The sequence below is a fragment of the Melanerpes formicivorus genome, unplaced genomic scaffold (genome assembly GCF_026170545.1).
Source record: "Melanerpes formicivorus ecotype bairdi unplaced genomic scaffold, bMelFor1.0.p_v2 SCAF_199, whole genome shotgun sequence".
NCBI classification, from domain to species: Eukaryota; Metazoa; Chordata; class Aves; order Piciformes; family Picidae; genus Melanerpes; species Melanerpes formicivorus.
In genome coordinates this window covers 181,127-209,038 of record NW_027142551.1, presented here as the reverse complement: position 1 = coordinate 209,038, position 27,912 = coordinate 181,127, and the positions used below count along the sequence as shown (strand labels likewise).

Here is a 27,912-nt window from a genome sequence, read left to right as displayed (position 1 = left end):
AGCTGATGTGAAAACCTTAAATAGGAATAGAGGTGAGTTTTGGTTTCTTGCTATTTTGATGCTTTACTTAGGTTGATACTGATATAAACTTACTAGCTCACTTAAAGTAAGCTACCCTGTGGCTAAAAATCAAAACAAAGGGAATCCCAGGATCTTAAACTTATCACATGAGTAAAAATCTCACATTACGTGAAGATAAAGCACTTCTCATGCTGCTGATCAGCAGTGCTCCCTGGCAGGAGCTCTTGTTAGACAGGTAAGCATGGCTGAACGCTCTCTGTGAGACATTTCCTGTACTTGATTAGATAGCCTAACAAAGTGCCTGTGTATGCTAGCACCACACAACTCTGTGAATAGGCTAGCAGAATAGCAGCACACCCTCCTGTCCCCATCACTTTAACCTCTGAACAGGTAAAGTCAAAGCTGTGCTTCCAGGTGCTTTGCCAAAGCCTCCTGTACTGTGCCCTGCTCACTGCGCTGCAGGTTACAGGCTGTGAACCTGTCAGGCTGCCATGTCACCCTCCTCCCCCCATATATTTACAGCAGCCACAGGAACATTAAAGAAAAGGCTATGTCAGCACAGAAGATGCCTCATTCTCTGCAGTCATGGTTCTGTAAACTCTCTGAACCTAGCCTCCTCCAATGCGGCTTGGAAATGGCTTCCAAAAAGGTAACTGAAACCTCTAATCAGGATTACAGTTTGTGCATGCCTTCTCCATCTTACAGGATCAAATACTGCCTGATTTAAATGCTCTGAAGGCAGAAGTGAAATAGGGCAGACTTTCATACAGTCTTAACTGCCAAAGAAGCTATTAATCATACTATCTAAAAAGGCAAATCCAATTGCTTTCTCTCAATGTCTTGTTCTTACTCTATTAATTTCATGAGCCTGGGCTGTGCCTGATCTTAACCTCCCAACTCTCTTCTCTAGGGCTATCTACCTGCTCGCATCAGCTTACATACCACAGGGCACTGTGACTTACTGCATCCAGTGCTGCACATTCATTGTCATGGTATGCCATAAACATGGAAGGTTAAGTCCTTTCACTGTTAATTCTGACATAACCTGAGGGATTTATTTTCTCTTATTCCAGATACAGCTGGACATAGGAATGCCCTTGCTCTTTCCCTTATTGTATTTTTTGGGATCTGTGCAACATGTATTTGTTGGGAAAGGCTTTAAGAATAGACGGCACCTCAACATAATATTTCAACAGTATGCAGCTCTTGCTCCATCTGACTTCTCTGTCATCTTCCAGGTATGATGAATGGGAAAGTGCCTCTCTTCTGCAGTTTGAATATTTTCTTTCCAGTGGTCAGTGGCCCCAGTCTGCTCCACTGAGGAAGTCTCCATTTTAGTTTTCACATCCTGGCAGTCAGATAACTAGATTAACTTGCTCAAGCATGATCTGAATTAGTTCTGGCTGCTTATTGAGCCTGACAGATCCTGGATATGAAGGGAATCTTCCAGCAGCATGGACAGGGTCTGAACAGCTGTTGCAATTCCAGAGATGGTAAGGACTGAAAGCTAAAGTTACTTCCACACAGGTGATGAAGGAAACAGCTATTTTTGTGTGGTCTCATTGTGGATCAGTGAATATGTACCACTACAAATCTCTGCACTCACATAAAAAAACACTGTCTCTTTGACAAGGAGCTATTTCTGTGGATTATTTTCTGAGTGAATCTCTTTTCTCCAATGATTTTGTCAAATAGCTGCAAAACCAGGAGCCCTGGAGCTCAGTAGCCCTAGGGAAGATGTCCAAGCGTCTCATTCCAGCATCACTCAGCTCCATCTGAGTTTTCCCCACACAGGTACCTGCCTGGTGCTGCAGAACAGCCTCTTCATCTGTCCACTCCTTGGTAATGTCAGGGAATGTACAGCAAAGGCACTGAGGAAAATGCAAGTAATTTGACTCCCACATCCTCACTTTGACCACTTGCAGGAGCATCAGTGAAGCAGGAACAGGCATCTTGGGATTACACCAGATATTTACCTCTGTCATGAAAACGGTCACTGGAATTAGTGATCATCTGCTAAATTCTTGTGCTTTCTACCCACTATCAAATTTTGTGTGAAAGGGGAATTTCACCAGTTATCATTAAATTATATGTAAGACAGAGGCAGAAAACATAACTTTGGAGCAATGAGAACAAAGTCATTAATATTGTTTGCACGCTTCTAGACAAATTAGCTCTCCAAGAAACAATCTCTGACATCACAATACAGAAGAGACCCTACTGGTGGAGCCTGTAACAGCAGAAGAAGCACCTCCTACTCTGAAACAAAAACAGTTCCCATTTCCAGGTATTAATGCAACATGAAAGAGGAGCAGAGGCAACTGAGGATACATGCAAAAATAAATAGAGTTTATACACTTCTGTCCATGTAGCTCAGAACATCAAAAAAGACAGCATTACTACTTAGGTTATTTAACACTAAATGGTTAAGGAGAAGGTTTTATTTAAGGTATGAATTTTTACTTCTTGGCCTGTTTTAATTTTAATAACCATGAAGTACAGAAGGGAAAGGGGAAAAGTATATTCAGAGCATCTTCCAAGGCCAGAAATGTCCTTCTCAAGAACAGACTAGCAGTGTATTTTCTGAATAAGAAAATAAAACCATAACACTGCTTCCCTTTCTGAAGCTGTCATGATATCAACTTTGGCTGAGATTTAAACAAGGAAATGTAAATTAAATTTCAGCTTATTTACTTCTTGTTCATATCTCTCACTGGAAAACTAATAGTGCATCTCTAAGACATCTACACTATCAAATAATTATAACATAGGAACAACCAGTAATGTAGATGCACTGACACTATCAGTTCAGCAGGATGTTGAGCCAACCCAATGACAACTTTAATTAACAAAAACATGTTCTACAGGAGATGTAAAGGGGGGGTGGGGGTGGTGTTTTATACCAGAGACACTAATTTAATCACTGTAATACTCATTAAAATGTATAGATAATACGCCATACGGGGAAAGTAAATTGTCGTATATCTAGTGATTGGATAGCTGAGCTGAAGCCACACCTCTTGTGAAGTTAAACACAGTTCAGCCATTGGTTTCAGTGGAACCAGATCATTGCTTCTAGGATCTCTTTGGTCAAATAATAAATTCCAAACATTTTTATTTAGTAGCATACTTCTCACTGCTTCCCAAAGCAATTTTTATTTCTGCTTGAAAGAAATAATCCTGAAGCTGTTTTCTAAATTTGTGTGTAATACTTTGCTGGTCTTTTCTCTGTCTTCAGACTTACCTAGGGTAAAAGTTGATGTTTCTACTTCAAGAGAAGAAATTTTCAATTTAACTTGCAGTGTAGTTTTGGGTTTTGCCTACAGATTTGGTCTTACAAGGCATGGGGGTGTTTATCTACAGTCTTTTACAAGCTAACACATGCATCCAATTTAAATTGGCATTCATTCAATTTTCAGCTGTAGAATAAAAATGAAATAGCTTTTTCTTTGTCCTTCTTCCTGGGCTGAAACCCTTGTGGTGTCTCTTATGTGTCCCATTGTGTTTCCTTTGGTGCCAGCTGGATCCTATCTGGGCATGGACACTTTTAGGTTAGTGGTCCCATGACATTTTCCATTTATGGCTTTCCTCTTTAAGAAGCTTTTATAGAGAAAGGTCCCACAAGTGAGCACATATTACAGTTATCTTGATGCACTGCCTTAGTGAAGGGCACTAACCTGGAAATCAGGTTTGATAAACAGCACAATCTTCAATGTAGTGAAACTCATCTTGGTCTCACTCATGGGAGAAACCACACATGAAGGCTAAGAGACAAGAGCTGAGACTTTGCTTGGCTTTGGCTGCCCATGCAGATATATTCTGACTTCCCCCTCAGGTGTCAACTTCGCATTGCTCTTTCCTCTGCTAGTCAACAGTAAGGGGAGCCAGAGTGTCAGGGGAGAGGTATTTTTTGTACACTTTAGCTGAGGTCCAGCATAATTCTGCTTTGGTCATGACTGCTGTCATCTACCTGTTCATGCCCTGTAAATGTCTCTGATGCAGCTTCACAAATGTAAGCAAAGTACTTGGATGCTTCAATATACTTCTAGAAATAATTAAATAGCTTCTAAATCCTCTTTAAGAACAATGGAGTTAGATAATGGTTGGACTCAATCTACAGCAGTGCACTCTCCTGCCCCCATCACTTAAACCTCTGAACAGGTAAAGTCAAAGCTTCCAGGTACTTTGCCAAAGCCTCCTGTACTGTGCCCTGCCCACTGCTGTGCTGGTTACAGGCTGTGAACCTGTCAGTGCCATGTCAGCCTCCTCCCTACACATATACAGCAGCCACAGGGACATTAAAGGAAATGTTATGTCAGCACAGAAGATGCCTCAGCCTCTGCAGTCATGACCTCTCTGTACCTAGCCTTCTCCAAAACTGTTTGGAAGCAGCTTCTAAAAAAGAGAATTGGAATCTGTAATCAGGATTACAGTTTGCACATGAATTGGTGACCTGCCTTCTCCATTTTACAGCATCAAATACTGCTGCTCTGTAAGGTATCTAAAGCCAAGATGGTTATGACACACTTTGGTGGATGGGTCCTTTTATAACTCTAAATCCAGTGAGAATATCTGCTAGTTCCCTTGAGGCACAGGAGCTTGGTCCCCTCCCAGAATCCTCTGGAGGAGGCTCAGGGCAGGACCTTGTCATCTCTCTGAGTGGGCTAGTCTTTCTCCACTGATTTTGGAATCAACCTCCCTTCCTGGTGCCACCAGGATGAAATTGTCTTTTGGAACTAGGAATGCATTGTCTGATAATGGTTTGGTGCATCAGTGACTTGTCCTTATGGCCTTTTGCTGGTTTTGACCATTTTAGTCAAAGTACTCCTTAATCCTCTGACCTGTAACAACAGGGAGAGAAGCCCCTTGCATGTCTGACACCAGCAACTCACAACAGAGGCATGTGGAGAGCAGAGCATCCCTCCTTCCCTGACCCAGCATCTCTCATGAGGGAGGCAGGCAAAGTGTAGGCAGAACTTCAGCTTCAGAGGGTGATTTAAATGCCCTAAGAGTATACCCAAAAAAAGTCATCAGAGGAAGGTGTTGAGTCACATCAATAGACAATGGGAAAGCAACTGACATCATTTATCTGGACCTGAACAAAGCCTTTGACACTGTCCCAGACAACGTCCTGATCTCCAAGCTGGTAAAATACAGGTTTGATGGGTGGACCACTCAGTGGATAAAGAAGTGGCTTGAGTGGCTGTCAATGGGTCCATGTCCAAGTGGAGGCCAGTGACAAGTGGAGTCCCTCAAGCATCAGTAGTGGGACCAGTCTTATTTAACATCTTTGTTGGTGTTGTGGACAGTGGCATTGAGTGCACTCTCAGCAGGTTTGCTGACAACACCAAGCTGTGTGGTTTGGCAAAAACACTGGAGGGAAGGGATGGCAGTCAGAGAGACCTTGACAGGCTGGAGAGATGGGCCCATGACAACCTCATGAGGTTCAGTAAGACCAAGTGCAGGGTCCTGCACCTGGGTCAGGGCAGTCCCAGGCACTGATATAGGCTGGGCAGGGACTGGCTTGAGAGCAGCTCTGAAAAAAAGAGAGCTGGGGGTGCTGGTGGATGAGAAACTCAGCATGAGCCACCAGTGCGCACTTGCAGCCCAGAAAGCCAATCAGATCCTGGGATGCCTCAAGAGCAACACAGCCAACAGGTTGAGGAAGGTTATTCTCCTCCTCTACACCACTCTGGTGAGACCCCACCCAGAGCACTGTGTCCAGTTCTGGAACCCGTATTACAAGAAAGATCTGGACATGGCGGAATGTGTCCAGAGAAGAGCCACAAGGATGATCAGGGCTGGAGCACCTCCCCTATGGACAGGCTGAGAGAGTTGGGGTTGTACAGTTTGGAGAAGAGAAGGCTCTGAGGAGACCTTATTGTGGCCTTCCAGTATCATAAAGGGTCCTACAAGAAAGTTGGTGAGGGACTTTTGAGGGTGTCAGGTAGTGATAGGACAAAGAGGAATGGATCCAAGCTAGAAGAGAGTAGATTTAGATTAGATGTTAGGAAGAAGTTCTTCACCATAAAGGTGGTGCAACACTGGAACAGGTTGCCAAAGAAGTGGTGGAAGCCTCATCCCTGGAATTTTTTAAGGCCAGGCTGGATGTAGCTCTGGGCAACCTGATCTAGTGGAAAGTGTTCCAGTCCATGGGAGGGCAGTTGGGACTAGATGATCTTTGAGGTCCCTTCCAACCCATACAATTTTGTGATTCTGTGATTACAGAAAACCATTCCTTCAGGAAGTTACATGCAGAAAAGGCACGGATAATGTCGAAGATTTCACAATCTGCTCAAAGATACTTGGCAAAAAGCATTATTGATTATAAATCATTTACTCATCTTTACCTTCCAGAATCATGTTTGGTAAGTAATCTTCCTACTCAGTCAGGAGTAGAGCAGTAATTAATTAACAAATTAAGAACAGGGGAAGTTAGAAACTAAGTTATATTAATCAAATCACCACCAAATAATATTTGTAGCATGAGAAGTATATGAATAAAATTGATGGGTTTAAATTTCATCCATTACCCTCCTCAAACTCAACACCATGCTTCAAGTAGAATAAAAGCAAAATAGGATTCAGGCTCAGGAACATGCAACTCAAGTTTCAAAATTTTCATGCAGTACTTGAAAATATGAGTGATATCAATAATGGTATCACAGAGGTTGGAAGGGACTTCAAGAGGTCATTGGGTCCAACCATCCTGCCACAGTAGGATCACTTAGAGTAGTTGTCACAGGAATGCATCCAGGTACATTTTGAAAGTTTCCAGTGAAGGAGACTCCACAACCTCCCTGGGCAGCCTGGCACCATGCTCCATCACCCTCACTGTAAAGAAGTTCCTCCTCATTTTAAGGCAAAATGTTCAAGCTTGAACCTGTTCCTTGGCTTATTACTGTGCACCACTGAAAAGAGCTAGGCTCCATCCACTTGACACCCACTCCTCAGATATTTATACACATTGATGAGATCCCCTCTCAGTCTTCTCTTCTCAGTCTCTCTTCACAGAGGAAATGCTCAAATCCCCCAGTGATCCTTGTGGCCCTCCGTTGGACTGTCTCCAGCAGTTCTCTGTCCCTCTTAAACTGGGGAGCCCAAAATTTGACAATAGTATTCCAGGTGTGCAGAAGAACTTCCCTAGACCTGCTGGACACACCCTTCTTGAGGCAGCCCAGGATACCACAGGCTCTCTTGGCCACAAGGGCAGGTTGCTGTTCCATGGAGAACCTACTATCCACCAACATTCCAAGATCTTTCTTTATATGCACACACAAGCATGCACAACGTTCTGTTCAAATTAATCTCTATTATTTTAATGTGTTTTTAATGCTGACTATTGTAGACGAATGCAGAGAACTAGGTTGTAACTTCAAATCCACACAGCGTACGACAGGAAGACAAAGTACTTTTGTGATTACTAATTACTCAAGATATGGAGAAATACAGGCTTAATAAAACCCAAACAAACAAAACCCTAACAAAAAAAAAAGAACAACAAAACCCCCAACTCTGACTTCAATAATTCTTCTTAGAAATACTAAGAACCTTACTGTGTTTCTGCTTCACACGCTATTGTACTAAAATCTTCTAAAGAACAGCCTTTCATGTTGCACCTTATCAGAAGAACATCAAAAAACACAAAGAAAAAAGATGAAGTGTCCTGTTGACACCTGAAAGTAGAAGTATATCAATAATGTCACACAGGGATTTGATGCACATTTCTTTTGAAATGCATATAATTTCCTGAAGGTTATTTTTCTTTGCTCCCAAATATGGAACCTTTTAAGAGAATGGGGAAAGAGCCATTAGAAACAGAGCTTTACCACTCAGCCCTAGCACTGCTGCCACAAAGGGAAAAAGCAGATTCCTAGTGCAGGAGACACTCCTTTGTAGAAGGGCACTGTGAAAAATCACTACAAATGCAGACTGGTTTTTAGGTGTCCACAGTCTGGACCAGGTAATTTTAGCTTCTCCTCCCTTTCTTTTTTTTTTTTTTCATCCTCATTTTACATGAAACAACACCTTTAGCTGTAAAGAAATTAAAACCCTTCCTTTGTTTGCTTGGATTTTTTTTAAAGGTAGCTTGGATGCCTCAGTGTTGACAACTGGAATGACAGGTATTTATAAATCAATCCTAAACTTTCAACATCTATTTTTATTATTTATCATCTATTCATTTCACTAATCTCTCCAAATATTTGGAAAAGTTAATTAAATCTTCCAATATCCCTCTGCTTCATTTTTCCAAGGACTGTTAATGGACAGACAGATGAACTCTAATGCTACCCAAGAAGAATCGTATCAGAATTGTTAGGAGCGTACCTAGCTTTCTAGAACACACTAATTCTGGTGAAAAAAAATCCTCAGAGCAGTAACCTGAGCTCTTCCCACATTTTTTTTTTTGCCCCTCTTGCCTGGGAGTGTGGAGTGCTGAGGCCTCAGAGGATCTGAGTTCTGCAGGTGTGTCTTGGTAAGTTCCTTCCTGCCCCTGGTATCTCCAGCAGCTGCAATCTCCTGTGGTTTTCCCATTGGGACACCAACGTGGATCTCTCTTCCCTGGCCAAAAACCCCACAGACACTGCAGGAGCTTGTGTTTTAAAAATTTGAATGAAATGAGTGCGTTCTACCCCATCATTAGAGAAGTAGTAACTGATAGACCAGACAGATGATCATATAAATCTCATGTCCTTAAGCAGTGGTGAAATTTCAATTCTTGTGCCTTTTAGACAGAACTGGACTAACTAAATATACACAGATGTGCTTGTACACAGCTCCCAGGTGAACCCGTTCTACATCTTCCCCTGCTCCTCCCCACCTGCAGATGTCCAGTGATATCCAATAATCTAAATCCTCTGGTGATTGTACAACACCAACAAAGTCAGAATTACACCTCTTACATAAATCAGTTCTAACTAGTATCAGTAAACCCAAACTGCAGAAAAGGGTTGATGAAGAGCAGAGAAAGCTGCATAGAACTTTCCCCAGAAAACCAAAGCTTGCAGCTGGAAATACATCTGTCTGTGACTTGAGCAAAACTGAAAGCCTTCAACACCTCTGCATCTGGGTTTTGGTGGGGTTTTTGTTTGTTAGCTTGCTGGTTTTTTAAAATAAAACATATGTTGTATTTAAATTTATTTACCTTAGTGAGTGTGTTATCCTGCCAAATGACCCATGAACTCATACTTTTGTTTCTTGAATTGTAGTGTAACAAGCCCCTAATTTTTATTGCATTTGTTTTAGTTTAACATATTTATATTTATCATTATTGATATTACTATTGCAAGCAATGGCAACAATTTTAATATTAATGACAGGCAATAATTGCTTATGCTGTAGGAATAAGCATAATTTCTGTAAATTATGATAACCTGTATAAAACATTCATTGCTTAAAATATTTATGAGACAGTTGGCCTCTTTTCCCCTCACAAAATAGATATTTAAAATTTAGTTCCAATCTACAAGAATCCGAAGGAGAAAGATACACAGGTACATGTAGTCCTCAGATCTACTCTTAAACACAGTCCAAAAAAGGATGAATATCTCTATCAAACTTCTGCTGTATCTCATTTCAGACCAATTTCCTTGCAGCTACTGCCCTTCTGCAGACTCTGCTTATTCATATGCAGCTGCAAAGAAGGTGCAGCACCAAGCCTCACGTTTCCTACCCAGCAAAAGAGCAGTCATCTAATGTTTGCTACTGTGACATTGCTAAGTCATCAGAAGCAATTAAGAAATTGTTTTACTCTTGTCCTGCATGAGATAGAGATGACCAAGACATCTAGGAACTGCTGGGTCTCTCAGCGTAACAAGTTTTACCACTTGCCTTGTCAGCTTGGTGCCTGGGGTGGTTTAATTAATTCTTTGTTCTTAAAACACTCTTGTGGGTATTACAGGCAGAGCTGAATAAACTTTGCAGATCACTTCACTGTGCAAGTGTGAAAACTGTATGTGCTTTAGTAGTCACAAGTATGTCATCAATGGTAAAAACACAGTTTTTATGATTGAGAAGTGGCTCAGCAGTGAAAAAGCAGACATTTCCTTTCATGTCAGCTTTGTACAGAAAAAAATAGTTCCCCTTATTTATTCTCTCCAGGCCTTACAAACCCATTGTACTGAAAGGGAAGTTTCTTCTCCTCCAGGATCTTTGGGCAACTATTAAATTACTTGCAAAGCCTGGCAGAGCTGGAGGGGGTGAGGGTGGTGCTGAAACTTCCCAGGTTGCTCCTTAGGATGCCAAATCAGGGCAAAATGCCCCTGCACGGGACTGATTTAAAACCCACCCAAGTTCACTCTATTTTGTAATATAAGCTGCAACTATTTTGTGTAATGACATAACATGGAACCTTCTCTCTGGTCCAGATGGAATGTTTATGGACAAGGCCAACAATCTTTTGTATAATATTAAGTGAGAATTCCTGGAAGGAGTTGAAATGTGTTATTATCACTCTGTGGGAAATTTATGTGCTGTGATGTTGCAATTTGCTATCAGGGCAGTTTTGCTCATAGGCTGAACTAATTCTGGTAAATATTTTCTGTATAGCTACTTGAAACTTGTAATTTTGGAAATTTTCAGAGATGTTCTTGCTGTGGCTTTTGTTCTGAATTTGAACAAAAAGCCTAAATTCAGTGAGGTGTTGTTTAGGGTGCAAACTACTGTTTTCTTAAGGGTTTTACTTTTTCATTTTTTAAATCTATTATTTCTTGAACACTAACTATGAAATAACTTTAAAGGAGATACACAATCAAATCAGAAAATTCTGCTGAAATGTTTGCTACCCATGTTTTTCCAAGCAGAATTTCACTCAACAGTATTTATCAATCATGATGAGTACTTCAGGGAAAATATATTTACTGAGCTTACTGGGAATTTTTAGAACACAATCCCTGTGTTTTCCAAGTGCAGAGTAAACATACAAAAGTACAAAATGTTGGTCTTGTGATTGGCCTAATTGGAAAGCAGTTGGCCAGCTTAGTTCTGAGTTAATACAAGGCAGTAGCTGGACTGAGAGAGGTGCATGTCTCAGAAGGGAGAGTTTGGACTAAGTGGTCACAGAGCAAAAGGCAAATATTAACACTCACCCCGAGCTATGCAGCAGCACTGGCCCTCATCGTGCTAGGCTGACTTCTCACTCTAAACATTTCTTCCATTAGGCTGCTTGGATGTGATAAACAAAGACCCAATCCAGTGTGACTTGCTCTAACAAAATGCTTTGGATGAGCATTTTAGTTACTGAATTCCAAACATTTTGGTTTGTGAAATGAGTAACCAGTGTATTTAAGACATCGCTGAAGAACTTGGGATAGTGGCTTCTTATCCTGGACTGAGGATATTCAGTTGATTTGGAGAGGTGAACTCTTGAGACAGCTTCTATTTCTAAACCATGCCGAATGAAGTTTATCAGATTGCCTGCAAGTCAGCTCTGAGATACCTGCACACAACACAGGTGGGAGTTCGGAGCAATATTTCAAGACAATTGTGTCATTTAATGTCAACATTGAGACAACCCAAACCTTTGCTTTGCCCAGGCCCTGACATACTATGCAGACATGCCTAATATACCTTCCTTGATATGTTTGCCTTAAAACCAAATGAGCATCTGTGAGACGGCTGTCTGTCACTGAAGAAGCCTCCAGTCCTATCAGCAAGTAGGGTGTGAAGTCAAGGAAAGGTCATTTCCTAAATTAGAGCTTAAGGAAAAGCCTGTGATTACTGACACACTGACAAAAGCTTTGCAACCAGTAAGCCTTGGTTACAGAAACAAGAAGAAAAAGTGATCTAGTGTTTTCCAGCACTAGGAGAGGAATGTAGGGTTTAATCACAAATTATTTTTCAGCCTGGACCCCACTACCATATAGGGAGCCTCATGGAATATATGACTAAGTTCAGAGAGTTTCTGGATGAAATCATGGCCCTAAAACAGTCAGTAGTAAAACTGCTGTTGACATTAATGTATCTCAGCATCTACATCTCAGTCCCTGTATACAGTTCTGAAAATATACGTAGCTGCTTGCACTCATAAAAGAATACCTAACTGGAGAGGAAATCATATGTCACTGGGTAACTGCCAAGAGCTAAACATAAACTGTAATAAACAATGACTAAAGGGAGACAGGAGAAGAGCAGATAAATATTTAAAGGATATAAACATGAAGGACAGAGAAGACTTATTTAGCAAAATAAAATGAAAGAAAGGAATATAAATAGGAAGAGGTAAGTGAAAAAGAGGAACTGTAGACCATGCTGGCCAAACTGCAACCAGATGAACCCGTCTGGAGCAGAGTGAAGGGGTGGGATTGGAACCTCTTCACTTGATACATGTTACAATCAAACAGAAAAAATTAAATAACGAGTAAATAAGAAACCAGCCTGCCCTGGCTACAGGGGAATGAAGATGTCTTCCACTGTGTGCTACTATGCTGCAGTGACTCTACCTCCACAAAGCGTGCTTTCAGGATTTCACTGTTCTTCACAACTGTTTGGAAGACTGATTGAAACAGAGTTTTTGCACCAGGATTAACTCCTGTGCAATGTTAGAATATTTCAGCAAAGTTAAAAAAACTCCAGGAACAAAATATTCCTATTTGGAATGGACTTGAAAGCCCCGTGAAAAGTAACACTGAGCAGTTTAGAATCTAATGCATTGTGTGAAAGCTAAGATCTCAAATAGCCTTACCAAGAGCCTCAGATCACTGTGGCTGTTATCCTGAAGGTGATAGCAGGGGGTAACACAGCTCCTCTGGGGCCACCCAGTCTTTCCAGTGACTGCTCAGCAAACTGTGGTTCCCAGAGAGTGCAAACTTTCAAGCTTCCTCAAAGTTTTACTTTGGTAGCTGTTTGCTTTGTTCAGCCTGTGACAAAGTGTTCCTGAATCCCCTTGTGATAAACTCTCCATAGCAAACTATTATACAAGTGTTTTACAACAGCATGGAAGGACTTCTTCATATTTCTAATGAAGATGCATGTAAGGAATCATCTTACAGTGCCAAATCTCATGTAGCAATGCCAAGTCTTATGCCTCATGAGCATCTCATTTTTGCTCCACCAATCTCACCTACAGCCACCTTTCAAATATCTTCCATCCCCACTCCAGTGGAAGGGCTGAACAGCCTTGCCCCTGCTGTTTTCCTCTCTATGAAGAAAAGCCACCAAGCACTTACTCTGCCAGTGCTGGAACTGAGCAAGCCCTCTTCCCTTGCAGATGCTTCTTGGTCCAAGATGAAAGGAGCAGGAGAAAGGTTGCTTTGGAGAAAATGGCAGACAGCTATCACTTACATCCTGAAGTTGCTCACAACATGCAGCTCAGTCTTCCCCTCAAAATGACACTTAGAGCAAGAGCTGATTCATGACCTTCTCTCTTCCTGGCACTCCACTTCCCTGCTTACAGTTTTGCCCTTTTCCATTGCCTTTCCATTGGCTCCACACACCAGATCACATCTCCAAGCCTGCTGCTACCACTCACAACTGGCTCAGGGGATGCCAGCTGTTACTCCAGAAAGATCACCTGGGGAATCTGGGGGATATCAGCTCACTTCAGGACAGTTGAACCACATCTGGGAAATGAGGTTGTATGAATTTCGGTAGGTTGGAAAGTCAAACGATAGCTGCGCATTTAGTGGGATGGTCTAGCAAGAACCTTCTGGTTTCCTTGATACAAAGGTCAAAATATGCTGCTTAAGAAACTCTCTCCAGTATAAAAGTCTTCTCTTAGGGACTTGCTGGAGTTGCTGAGCAAAGCCACTGGCTATTTTCCTAAACAAGGCAAGAGAGTGGAGGCACAAGCTGGGGGAGACCATTCTTTTCCCTTTATGGGGACAGTTTTCCAGGAGACAGAGATAAGTGGTAAAGGTGATTCAAACACAGGGAACAACAAAAATACAAAATAGTCCTTCTAAACATACAGTTGAAAGTATTTATCATGGCAACATGCAAAGGTCCAATTAGTACCTGCATCTTTTTACATCTTACCTAGATGTACAACATTTGCATTCAACGTTGCATAGCTTCTTGTATCCACAATGAAAACAAAATTGAATAGATCAGCATTGACATTACTAACAGAGCAGCACAATCCCATGAACATGAAACTTCCTCTGAGCGTGAAAAGCAGGTTTGAGTGAACAGTGTTGATGATGACAATTGCCCACTATGTGGCAACTATATTACAGCACAAAAGAAGTCTGAAAGATGACCAGGGACATTTCACAATTATCTGAGCAATTCAGTCTTCGCCAAAATTTGCAGAATTAATCTGCTGCTGCAAGGAAAATGGCAGTTAAATTACTGCACTATGGAAATCTCTTGAGTGTGTCTATTAGAGTTTCAGGCAGCTAGAAAGTGCTGTAGACAAAATATAAAAGAGGCTGTTGTTGGTGCTGATTGCTGGACTCTCTTGAACATCATCAAAACCTACAACCTGGAGCAAATACCATAGGCACGAGGAAGCCTTAACTAACATGTGTGACCCATGTGAAAAGTATAAAAACACAGAGTATTTTTCTTTCTGTTGAAATAAATCCCAGATGATAGCCTCCCACACTTTTATGGAGATCCAGATGAGTGCTAGCACACCTCCAGCAGCAGTTGCAAAAAAGAATGCCTGGCCAGCTGTTTGGTGAAGCTTTACAACTGATCCAAATGCAATGCTATGAGGCAAACCATCACCAGTGCATCACTCCTGACATTAGCCTGACTTAAAATGGCATCAAGTAGCAATGTCGAGCTCTCTCTTAATCTGTCCTCACTCTCGGAAGGAAATAGCATTATTCTGCTCTGTTATGGGAACCAGTAAAAGCAGTGGGATGCAACTCCCAGAGGATGCTTATGAATTTGGTTTCAAAGCAACTGTAAATGCTCTGCAGTTACAGGCAGCTGATATTGGTTAAATGAGAATTTTGTTGGATGTTCCAACTGGTGCAACTTATTCAGTGAACAGAACAAACAAATGCTTTTCATATAGATAATGGATTTGTACCATAGCCAAAGACTTTCAGAGTCCATCAAGGAGGTTAAAAACCCCAGTGATATTTAGCTATTGTATTTCCAGTTTAGCTTTTCACCACAGCTACAAATTTATGCAAAAGTACAGTTGATTCATAGCTCTGATTATTTTAAATAGTCAATGCATTATACAGAAGACACATTTCCTACCAATTTCTTAGTTTGGATTCTTTAGTCACTAATTTCCATAATGCAGCAGATTGCATTTAAGTGGTGATGAGTGTTAATGCCATCTCCATTAATGGAGATAGACTATTACTTTTCATAAGGACATTGAGTACTGCAAAGAGGAGGTTGGCATAATTAGGTTAACATTGTAGATATGGTGATTGAGAAGAGCAGCAGCTGTAGCAGTAGCTGGTTTATGTTCATGCAAGCAGACTGGCAGTAGAGATGCGAGCAGAGCTGAAGCCTTGTGACTCCTAAACTGACATACCAGCTCCTATACTAAATATGCCACAAAAGAACAGAAGAGATGACATAAAATATCATGCCATAAAGAACAGACTACATGACATGAATTCACAGGAGATGAAGACTAAAAGCATTTGGGTGTGTATTTGCCAAAAGAACAATTTTCCCTTCCTGTACTTCATGTGGCTTCTTGGAACCAACAGCAAGCTCTTGGATGTCAGGCAGGATTAAAAGGCTCCAAGTGGTTCATTCACATGGTACACAGCTGACTCTATGGGTTGCCAGCAATAGCTTCTCTTTTTCAGCAGTAGGTTTCTTAAAAAGTAGAAACATTACAAGCACAAACAGAAAATTACAAAACTCTTTCACAGTGAAAGATAAACAAGACAAAATTTCAAGCCCCAGGAGCATGTCAGAAGGGAAGGAGGGAAAGAAAAAAAAAAAAAGAAGAAAAAAAAAAGGGGGCAAATCTTCACATGAAGATTCTCATTTGGCCTACAGGACACCAGCCAGAAAGGCAGCAGACAAGACAGAATGGTGACTAGTGCCATGTTATCACTAGTAAAGACTGACTTTCCTGGGCATGTCCTGCCCACTGATGTTCTGCTTAATTGTAAAGCCAAATACATGAGAGAAGGGGAATGAAGGTTGACAGCTGCAGGCAATCATGAAGAACTGAAACCACCCTCCAGTAACTGTCTTGAACAGCAATGCAAAGAAGAGCCATATTACAAATCCTCCTACCTAGGAAATGTCTTTGCATGGGAGTCCATGAAGGAACAAACATTCAACATCTCAACAATATGATAACTCTGCTGTTTCTACTCTCTGTGCTCTCCAGCTGTTGCAGGTGAGGGGTGTAAGGGCTGACAAAGGCCATTGCACCTTCCAATTCTTTCCTGGTAAAAGTGGGTTTTCTGCAGACAAAACTGAATTGCACTGTGTTTCTCAAATAGGATACACATTTTACTCATGAATTCAGGACAACTGTCTGTATAGGCTTTCCTGAATCTACACCAAAAGCAACTAACAGAAATCTGCTACTTGACAATAACAAATATCAAATGTAGTCTTTTCCATAAAGCAACAACCAATTTGGGAATAACTCCAAATAGCTGTCAGTGACTATATAGTGCAGTGACTATGACCAAAAGAATAATCCAAAGGAAAGCAAGCAGTAGTGAAAGCCCTTGATCAAATTACTTTCAGGACTCGGAAGAATGAGTTTTGGTCTCAACATTTTTTACTGCTGGCACTTACAGCATCTACCTAAATTGGAGTCCTGAGAGTCTACATTGCTATTTGTTCAGTAAACACAGCAGGATCAATAGAAATTTGCATAGATGGAAATCTGAATGAAAAATTACAAGGTGATTTGGAAAACTGCTTTTTACTACCAGAAAAGAACTTAGTATGATGGACTACTCATTCCAGAAAACAACCACCAGCCACCATTTGATCCTCTCTCTTGTGAGGAAAGGTTAAGAGACCTGGGGCTGTTCGTCCTGGAAAAGGCTAAGAGGGGGTTTAACCAATGCTTATAAATATCTAAAGGGCAGGTGTCAAGAGGATGAGGCCAGACACTTTTCAGTGGTGCCCAGCAATGGGACAAGGGGAAACAGGCACAAACTGGAACACAGAACTTTCTATCTGAACATGAGGAAAAACTGGTCTTGCAGAGAGGCTGTGGTGTCTCCTCTGCAGGTATTCAAAACCTACTTGGATGTGCTCCTAATCTAGGCAAACCTGCAGGGTTGGACGAGACAGTCTCCAGAGGTCCCTTCCACCTCCTGTGATTCTGGCTGGAACAGCCAGAGGACATATCCAAATGCAACCTTCAAGAGCCAGTGCTTTTTTAGAAACTTTACACAAGTAACTCTTTCCATATTTATTTGACAGAAGAGTGTGACTCAACAATTGTTTAGAACAAACTTCTATAATTTGATGGCAGGTGGAAAATTTACCCTTTCTGCCAAAGAAATCAGCAGTTTTCAGTGTTCTCTTTCTCTGACGTCAGATTTGAATCTCCTTCGTGCTCGCTGGGGAATCATCATATGAATACCTGAATAGCACAATACTTTCAGCTACTGCATCTCAACTGTGTTGTTATGAGCACTTCCATGTTCAGTAATGTTTTCTTTTGAGCTCAGAACCCTGAAATTTGAAGAGTTAAAATTCTCAGTGTAAAGAAGCCACATGTAGCCAGCAGTTCCCAAGGCTTCAGAGCACGTGGCCTTGTTTATAAAGAGCAGGACAATGGATCTCTGCTGTAGGGTCTGGACTCAGAGGAAACTGAATGTGTGGCCAGGACTTCCCTGGAGAATTGTTTAGAAGAGAGTACTAAGAGGCCTAGAAGGGTATAAAAAATCATTAAGATAATAACCGCAAATTGAGTGAATAACAGGCCCTGAATGAATAACAGGGCCTCTTACCAAACACAGGAGCTGAACAAAACAGCACAAGACACCTTGGAAATCTCTGCATCAAAAAGATATTTTTTCCTCTGAGCTGAAGGCTCTTTCTGTGTCCTACCTTATAAGGCCAAACTGCCTTAACTGCTAAACACTTTTTTTTTAACCTTTAAAAAAATAATAATTTAATTTTTGTCCCATTCAATATCTTAGGTCTAAACACCAGTCAGGACAGGGAAACTGAGTTGCATACAGAGAAAAACTGAAGAAGCCACTTCAATTACCATCCAAACAGGGAAGCCACTTCTACAGTTTTATCAATGGTTCATAAAGAAACCACAGTCCACATAGTGACATCTAAGTTAGTTGTTACTTAGTGTATATCCAGTAGCATTGAATCTACATCCTGGAGAGTGCCACAGGCTCTCTGTGAGTTACTACAGCTGCACACCACTTACTGCATTTATAACCACTGCACGCACTCAGCACAACTGTAAACCCATAAGCCTACTGGCTTAGACTGAGGGGATCATAAACTGCAAAGCACTTCAGAGCTTTTGACAAAACAGATTATCATTTCTAAATCCTATAAGCAGAAACAGGTAAACTCTCTCAGTTCTCAGGGTCAGATACCTTCCAGTACTGAGATTCACACAGCCCATTACCAGCAAGATGGGCAGATGCAATCTACTTCATCGTGACCCATCACACAAGCTTCACTAGATCGTCACTGTAGTGTTTAAAAAGTCCATAAGCATTATGCCAATGAATTATGGCTTCATGCTGCTTTCTCTGAAGTGGCATATGGAGGGATGGATCTTTGATTTTTCAGGCTCTAGAGGTAGCCCTTACATCCCAGCACAGCAACCTGTTGTGGATTTGTGGGTGCTTTACAGGTGTTCAATGAAGTTTACACTGTAAGCAATTTAAACAGCTCCTGTTCATGGAATGCTGAAGCACATCCAGTAAAGCCAATGGAGCCTAAGACACCATGGGAGAAATATTGAGTGAACTGAAATAATCAACCTGTCCTTTCTTCTATCCCAGCTTTGCTGGTGAATACAAGGCACAGACAAACAAAATAAACGGTTCCTGTTTTCTTTCTGTTCTCTCAGCTTCACAGTGTATTCAGGCCAGGCAATCAAGGCTCACTGATATGTATCTGTGAGTTTCCAAACATATGGATTAAATGTATTATCTTTCAATTTTTTATCTAAAAATCAGATTTTCAAGAAAAATAATAAAAAAAATTTACATTTTAATGAAGACATAAAAGCAACATATTAAGATGGTACTACGTAGTATTATCTAATGACATTCTGAAAGGCAAAATTTCGTTCTTGGCAGGTATTTGGGTAGTGATAGACTAGGGAGAATGGATCCAAGCTAGAGGAGGGTGGATTTAGATCAGACATTAGGAAGAAGTTCTTCACCATAAGGGTGTTGAGACACTGGAACAGATTGCCCAGGGAGGTGGTAGAAGCCCCATCCCTGGATGTTTTTAAGGCCAGGCTGGATGTGGTTCTGGGTAACCTGATATAGTGGAGTTTGCCCATAACCATGGCATGGGGGCTGGACTCAATGATCTCCAGAGGTCCCTTCAAACCCCTATTATTCTATGATTCTATGATTTAAGTGCTTTAATGTCTTTGAGCAACTGGACCACCCAAAAGAGTATATTTGCAAATGTAGCTATTAGAATATTGTAATTTAATAAATAGTGTTTCAACAGATGAGTTGTACATATAGACAGCCTTTTATCTGATGTATCTGCCATCTGGCACCTGACTGACACAGCATTCTCAAACATTTTGGCCAAAGTTCTCCTAGAATTAATAATTAGAATGAAACACCTCTAGTTTCTTCAGGAAGCTCTCTGCTTTAAAAAACAGATACCCACAATCTCTTGCAAGAGGAAATGAGGCATGAAGCAAAGAAATTTGTGTGTGACCCTCTCATTTACAACCAAGAAGAGCAGTGACTCTCAGTTTCAAGGATCCACATTGTTATATGTACTTATTCAGATATACTTTATATTTAATGTAAACCCCCATGAGCTAAAGATTAGTTTTATTTTCACAAACATTTCTGTGTATGGCTTATGCCTCTGCAAACATTTACAGTCTAAGAATATTTTGGAATCCAATTCTCCCCTCACAGCAAGAGTGGTTCTGATTACTTTTTTCAGATCTTTTTCAAGCTTAAAACTAGACATGCAACTGAGCTAAAAGAACCTTCTTTTTTTTCAAGCAACTTTTTTGAGCTTTAAATGCTGGAGGAGTGCTGTTTCTGATTGCTGCACACTTCTTAGACCGCACTTTGCATCAGGATCATACTAACAAGGGACAGCTACCCTAGAAAGAGGTAGGAGACAGTGCACTCATTGAAGGAAGCACAGGTTTGTTCTTCTGCTGCTTCTTGAATATTACCTGCTTGCCACAGCCACAGTAAAGCTCCTGGGATAGGAAAACTTTCATGACAACCCCATACAGTTGTTCTTCAGAGTGAGGTACAAAGCTAGTTTTACCCTATCACGCCTGAAGGCATTTAACATTCTCGCTTTGTTATTTGCCTGAGTTCTAATTCTTCAGACTAATCCAATAAAGAAAAAAAAAAGAGTTTTGCTACACCCCTATTTCCCTTCCCTTTCCCTTCTCATTTCTCCATTTTAAGTGTTTTGCAAGTTTGTATTGCTAAAGAAAATAGCTGCTATGATATTTAGGGCTGTGTGGTAATGTCAATGGCATTGGCACCAAGAGCTTTAACTTTCGTGCTCCATTCTGCACTGTGCAGAGCACAGGTTAGGAAGTAAAATAATTCAGAAATGAGTCCCATAAAATGCCTTTTGTAAATACTGAACACAGTGCTAACAAGTAGTTGTGTCTTTTTTTCTCATTACTTGACATAGTAATAAATACTTCACATTGGATTCTGGAATTTTTGAGCGTAAGTAGGTAGCAACAATTCATCACTCTCATTTCAAAGATGAAATGAAACTGTCAGAAATACTACCTCTTTGCCAAAAGTTACATGAAAGCTCACTGGTAGCAATCGCCACTATTGTTAGTCTCACTTGCCGTGTCAGTGGAGTTTTACCTTAATTTTTGTACTTGGAGTTAAACAGCTATCAAGTTTAATCTATTTGCAGAAACTAGTGTGGACAAATTAGTTTCTACCAATGTGCTAATTATCTTGAGACTGCTGAGAAATTCAGATCTTCTAGTCAATGAGAGAGAATGCAATGAGAGAGAAATGCAATCCAGGAAAATCACAAAACAGCCTCAACATCATCACAGTCTCAAGCTGCGCCAGGGGAGGTTTAGGCTGGAGGTTAAGAAGAAGTTCTACACAGAGAGTGATTGCCCATTGGAATGGGCTGCCTGGGGAGGTGGTGGAGTCACCATCATTGGAGGTGTTCAGGAGACTTGATAGGGTGCTTGGCTGCATGGTTTAGTTGATTAGGTGGTGGTGGATGATAGGTTGGACACGGTGATCTTGAAGGTCTCTTCCAACCTGGTTTATTCTATTCTATTCTATTCTATCTTTTGGATCTTGTGACCTATGCTTGAAAAGACAAAACAGTGTGCTGTAATGGCAAAGGGAGGAGAGAGGAAATGGCTTTGTGGTATAACAAAGTGAGCAACTGCAACCACTGGGGCCAGCTAGAGATGCCTGAGGAACTTAAGGTTAAAGCACTTTGAGTAGTTTAAAATCACCATATGAGTTTTGAGATTTCCTAAAATACTGCCAGAATACAGATTTATTGTCTCTTTCCTAGTGGCATCTTAACACTACAGATTTAGCTATCAAACATTAAGCAAAAATTATCTGCTTGGGGATGCAGAAGAAACCCTCTCCCAAAACTCTCTTTCTCTGCTCAACACACCTTGCAATTACACATTAAAAGCTAGTTTTCACCTTAGGTGAAAAGTTGTGGGCTCTCACAAGAAACCAAAAGAAGTCTCTGGTACACGTTGACAACAGAGAGATCACACAGTCCCTCCTCAGATGCTGTAACAGGCAGGAGATGACTTTCCCAGTGGGAGGGCTCTGAGTGTTGAGTTAAGCTCATTTTGGGTACTTCAGCATTGTACTCTTGACTGAGAAGTCCGAGAGTCACTCTGTTATACATACACAGACACGACCTCTTACCTTTTATGCATTACACCCAGTACTATTTAAGCAGTTATTTACACCACACTCTTCTGCCAGAACAAATTTTTCCATCTACATTTCAAATAAAAAGATCAGCAAGCCAGCATTGCTTCAAGAGTATTTCTTTGAAAAGGTTTTCTTAGAGGAAAGGATTATGTAAACACCTGGTTTGCCACTTCCTTACTTTGATTAGTACTCAGAAGAGGTAATATAAGCCACCACCTGCTGTAACTCTTACAGTGTAATTACCAGCAGCTTCATTCTTCTTCTAACTCTCCAATTGAGGCAACTTACTGCTAAAGCAAGTTAGATTTTTTTAAGCCATCAGAACTATCTCAAAATTATCTCTTTTCATATTAGGGCAGAAATGTAGGCACTATACTGCATTGAGTAAACCCACATGCTCCAAGAAAAGCAAAAGAACTACTCTGAGCAAAGTGAACGCTGTTCATCTTATCTGCAAAAAGTGTCAGGCTATCGATGGGAAAAAACAAAGTAGTGTGCTAGGTCAGGAAAACAAGAAGGCAGCTTGATCTTCCAAACTCTGTGGAGGAACAAACAGTAAGGACCTCATCTGAGACAGAACTTTGGTTTTCAATCCTATGCTTTACTAGAAATTTCTTTTTCATCTGAGCGAGACAGTAACAGTCAGTGGCTCCAGAAGAGAACTTTACATCAGTAATTTAGCACTAGTCTACTACAGATCACACACTGACTGGTCATGAGCTAGGAAACAGCATGTTCTCAACAAACTCAGAATAACTCCTCACACAAAAATATACTCTCCTGAATTTTCAGGCAGAGTGAGAAGCACTAGATGGAAGGTCAGTGCTCCTCTTTCTGCCTACTAGGAGCCATGTTCTACTTCAGCAATATCTTTTTATAAAAAATACTCAGCTAAATTAAGCAACAGAAAGACACTGCCACTGTGATACAAACTAATATATGTGCATCAGAAGTCCTATAGACAAACCCAAGAAAGTCAGGAAAGCATGCAAGCTGAAAACTCCAAAGCCCTGTCCTCCTGCTCACACACTGCAGAAGCAACATATTTTGGTCTATTTCTTTTAGAACATTCACTACAGTGAGGCAGAATTTTAAAGGCTGGTGAAGACAGTTATGCACTCATATACTAAAGACAGCAGCAATGTGAAAAATGGCAAGAAAAGTAAAGTAACACAGAAAGTGGGACTGCAGCCACTGTCCCAATCCTCACCTTTCAGAGTTGCCTTCCTTAGTACTTTCATGGCATAAAGCTGACCCGCATCAGATCCTTTGATCTTCCTCACTAGAAATACCTGTGAAAAAAAACATGTCTTGTGTAGATGAGCAATTAACTTCCAGTTACAAGTCTTGGTGCCTTTGATAGAAGAATAGATACTACAATTCAGGAAATCTAATTAAAATTATTGGACCGAATTACTTCATATATATTTCACCTGAAATTGGTTAAGCTAGCTCTGGAAATCTTGAGTTTTAAGATTCTCCCAACCCACAAAGAATCACAGAATAGGATCATAGAATATTTTGGGTTGGAAGGGACCTTAAGGATCATTGAGATCCAACCACGCTGCCTAGGGCAGTGAAAGCTTCCACCAGCCAAGGTTGCTCAAAGTCCCATTCAACCTGGCCTCGAACACTTTCAAGGGAGTGTAACCACAACCTCTCTGGGCAAACTGTTCCAGCATCTTCCCATCCTCAGAAAATATGTTCAACATTATTAATTGCCCTTCAGTAAGCAAACATCTCTCCACATTCTGCCCAGCTTTATATGAAAAATAAATTATAAAAAAAGATGTCTTACTTGTGCTTAGGAATAAGCAGTGCCTTAAAATCATTGCCATCAACTAAATTAAGAATAAAAACCGATTTGGTGCAATTTATGCCATAAATCATTAACTGCTACATCTTCTGATAGTGTAAATTTGTAATTTAAATGAAATAAAATTGTGACTAAAGTTGTGTCTTCTTTTACTCTGCACAGCTGTTGTTTTGTCTGCCCCGTAGTGCCTCTGAGCACTGGAGGGGTAGAGAACAAAGTATTAAGTAGTACAATTTAGTCTTTAGAAGATTGTCAGTGTTTTAATAACTGAAAATAAACAAATCTTTTAGCTGATTCCCAAGACTCATTGTCTGCTGAGGTCAGAAATACCAGACAGTAGTGTACATTTGTTGGGGTTTTTTTAATATTTTTTTCATTTCAGCACTTGTGTTACTGGACAGAAGCAGAAGTAAAGCCATGCAGAAATAAATATAAGCCCACATAACACATACTTATAAAGATAGAAATTAACACAGGCTAAGTAGAATTATGTAACTAATATTATTTAGAATAAACCATTTATTTAGAATAAACCAAACCAGGTTGGAAGAGACCTTCAAGATCATTGCGTCGAACCCATCAACCAATCCAACCCACCCAAACAGCTAACCCATGGCACCAAGCACCCCATCAAGTCTCCTCCTGAACACCTCCAATGACGGCGACTCCACCACCTCCCCAGGCAGCCCATTCCAATGGACAATCACTCTTCCTGTATAGAACTTCTTCCTAACATCCAACCTGAACCTCCCCTGGAGCAGCCTGAGACTATTAGTTGGATTACAAAAATATTTGGCAATTATTTCATTCACTGCCTGTTCAGGAACCACACAGCTTTGTTAACTCTGTCCACCCAAAATATTCAAAGCACACTAAAAAAGGAGGAAGTCTGTTTCCAGCACATTATTTGCAAGCTGAAAGGCTCTTCCCCCTGAAAAAAAAAATAAATCATAAACTGATTATGATTTTCTCTCACACCCTTTGAGGAAAGGTTTGTAGGGAGGGAGAATAACTTTAAACAACCAGGTAGAGAAAGCTGGCAGTTGGGGGGAAGGTGGAAATAAAAATAGTTAATTCTCTCTGAACAACTGAACCACAGTTCTTATATCTGACAGCATCACTGCTACAAGACTTCCACAGTATGATCTGATATCTTTTTGGTGAGACTCTCTTTCACAAAACATGTACACATAAGATACCCACAGTTCTTCAACCAAGCTGCTCTAACTAGTTGAGCTTGGGCACATTTCCCCATTCCTAGTTCAATGAACATACAAATACCTCCAGTGCTCACCACTGTTGGAAAAAACAATGAAATCTGGATGCAACATAAGCCTTTCTGAAGTGTTTTCATTAAGAATCGTGTTAAATTAAGCTCAGCTGCTCCAGCATTAACAAGAAGTCAATTCATATATTAGCATCCAGCTACCCCCACATGCAAAGCAAACAGAGGTTGTCTTAGTTGCCTGTTCCTGCCATTTATTTATGCTAAATTACTGATTTATACTGATTATAGGTTGGACTTGATGATCATGAAGATCTTTTCCAACTTGGTTAATTTTATTCTATTCTATTTAGATGTTCAGCTAGAAAGAGAAATGTTGGGCTATTTTCCTATCCATCCCAAGTGGATTTTTGCATTGAGGGAAAAATAGGAGGAGAAATTCAAGCTTGCCCAAACACTAGATTTTCAGGTGTATTATTATTCTGCAAAATGGTTATGGAATCTTTATCCAAACAAACTAACCCCCAAATCTTTAAGAGAATGAAAACAGTAACTTTAAGCTATACTGCACACAGAATGGCACAGCATGCTGTATCTTGCAGAGATACTAGGCTGCAGTTCTAGAAATACCTTATCTGCCATGTCATCTTGCAAAGCTTGTAATACTCATTGTAACAAGCAAAACAGTCAATTTACATTAGTGATTAGTCAGCTGGTCCCTGTAGCACCTGATTCATTCCCTCCAAAGAGGTGAGTCAAGAACAGTGTGCTCCTTCAGCTGACATCAAAATAATCATCAAACCAAAAAAGAAACACAACTAATTAAAATGCATTGTAAAGCAAACTGATGTTGTCCTTTTGATTAATCTTAAAGGTAAAGTTACATTTTTCTTGAAACCACCAAATTGTCCTGAAGAGCTTACTTGACTGGTTAGATTAGCTGTATTATAGTAGTTTGCCAGGATAGTACAGGCATGTGGCTGAGCACCACTTTCAGTTTTCTAGTCTGGTGTGCATGCAAGCACCTTGGGTTATTTGTATCTAAAGTAGCAAAACTCCCTTAAGCTAGAACAATGTGTATATTACCCAAATCCCAGCCTAGAAAGTTAGCAAGTGCTGTGACTTTCAAGAGCGTTGAGAGCACTGACACCAAAGTGTCTAACCCTGCAAGAAATTATTCAGGCCTCAGTTGAACAGCTTGAAAACCAGACAGTTCTCTCAATTTCACTTTTTTCAGGACTAAAACTAAAGGAATAGAAACTCAATTCATTGTTAAGGTGCTCAGCTTCGTTCTGGTACTTCAGCAACTTCTAGGTATGTCAGTCCTTCAAGTCAGCCAGAATGATACACCACTGAATTGAAGGCTGGGAACTAATATTTTTTTTAAACTCTACAAAACAATATACTTTAAACGATAAGGACTTCAATGCCTGGCTTAAACCAGGCTCACTGTTCTATACAGTTCAAACTTTATTTAAACCATGGAAAGGGTTTAAGACTGAATTGACTCCTCTCTCTTTCTTTCCCTTCAACTTTCCTTCCTATTTTCATTTCCAATTGACACACCCTGATGAAGAAGAATTTTCTTTAGGATTAAGAAAATCCTTGGACCTAAGATAAAAATATTTCTCCACAAATTAGGTTTTTGTTGTACAGGTAGGGTTTCTTTTCCCCATGCTCTCACCCCAACAATTGTTCTCTTCAGCACCAGGGTTTGAATCCAGGATCTTCTCAGCAAAACGTACTAGCCTCCAAGTGTCAGCTAAAGAGCAGCCAGGGACTTTGAAATGTGTTTGAAATTCCATTCGCCCTCAGTAGAAATTGCCCAGCTAATGTTTTTAAGCCTTTGAATGTTCCTGTTTACATCCTCGAACTAAGCAGCAGTGGGCACTCACCTCCCTGGTGGGTAGGATGGAAAGAGGGAAAGAAGAGCTAATTTTATAAATAGTGGTGCTCACTAATGCTCACTGGTGCTCATTAGTCCAAGTTCACAGACATAAGCACTATTTTCAAAACTGTTTTATGTACAGGAATCCAACCAGAAAATGAATGTGCTATTAAAATGAAGACAGAAAGGGTTTGAGCTTACTTATCTCCCTTTAAAATGGAATTTATATATAATGTTACCAGTGTAAATAAATTCAAAGAAAGGACCTGACATTTTCAGTCTTGCTTTAGGAGATTAGATGGCATTAAAAATTACCTTTCCATATGAACCTTGTCCTAATACTTTGAGCAGCTCAAACTGAGAAGGATCTGCTTTTTCAAAACCTTCCTTCACATGATGACTGATGTCTATTTCCTTCACGATACCTTCTTCCTGCAAAGGAAACAACAAAGAACAAAATCACCAAATCAGAGCTGTTATCCTAAGGAAACAACAAAGAACAAAATCACCAAATCAGAGCTGTTATCCTAAGGAAACATGTTGTTTATTAAAATCTCTTCTTCTGTAATTCTACAGCCATGTATGAAATTTTGGAAACAGATACAAATGCTTGTCCAAACATTCCATGTGCCTCTTTCTGTCTTGGGAGGGTGTAGTGGTGAGTGAAAGTTCAGTTCTCCCTGCCACACAAAGAAACCACAGCTAACCCAGAGGAGCAGAAATGGATTCGAGCTATATTTACAAGCAGGATGAAATGAAGATAGATACATACACAACATATAGTATTTACAATATATACAGAAATATACAGCAAAGAACGTAATACAGAACAAAACTCCCTCCTCCAGCCAGGAGGGTCGCCCCCTGTACCCCCTCTCTCCCCCTACCTCCCTTTTTTCCCAAAAAGGGTTAGAGAGAGAGAAAAGGTAATTATTAAGGAGGAAATTCTGTTAGCTCAAAGTGTATGCAA

The 27,912-nt window shown here is 40.5% G+C and overlaps 1 protein-coding gene across 1 annotated transcript in view; it reads right to left on the bottom strand.

The window, feature by feature from the left end:
• The window catches only part of RPS6KA2 (ribosomal protein S6 kinase A2), a 179,655-nt gene that overhangs the window by 77,409 nt on the left and 74,334 nt on the right, over positions 1 to 27,912 (bottom strand). The window contains exons 2-3 of the mRNA XM_068169570.1: positions 27,258 to 27,374; positions 23,224 to 23,305 (exon numbers count right to left, since the gene is read on the bottom strand). Of these exons, the coding sequence (XP_068025671.1) occupies positions 23,224 to 23,305; positions 27,258 to 27,374 (199 nt within the window). The remainder of the gene's footprint in view (positions 1 to 23,223; positions 23,306 to 27,257; positions 27,375 to 27,912) is intronic.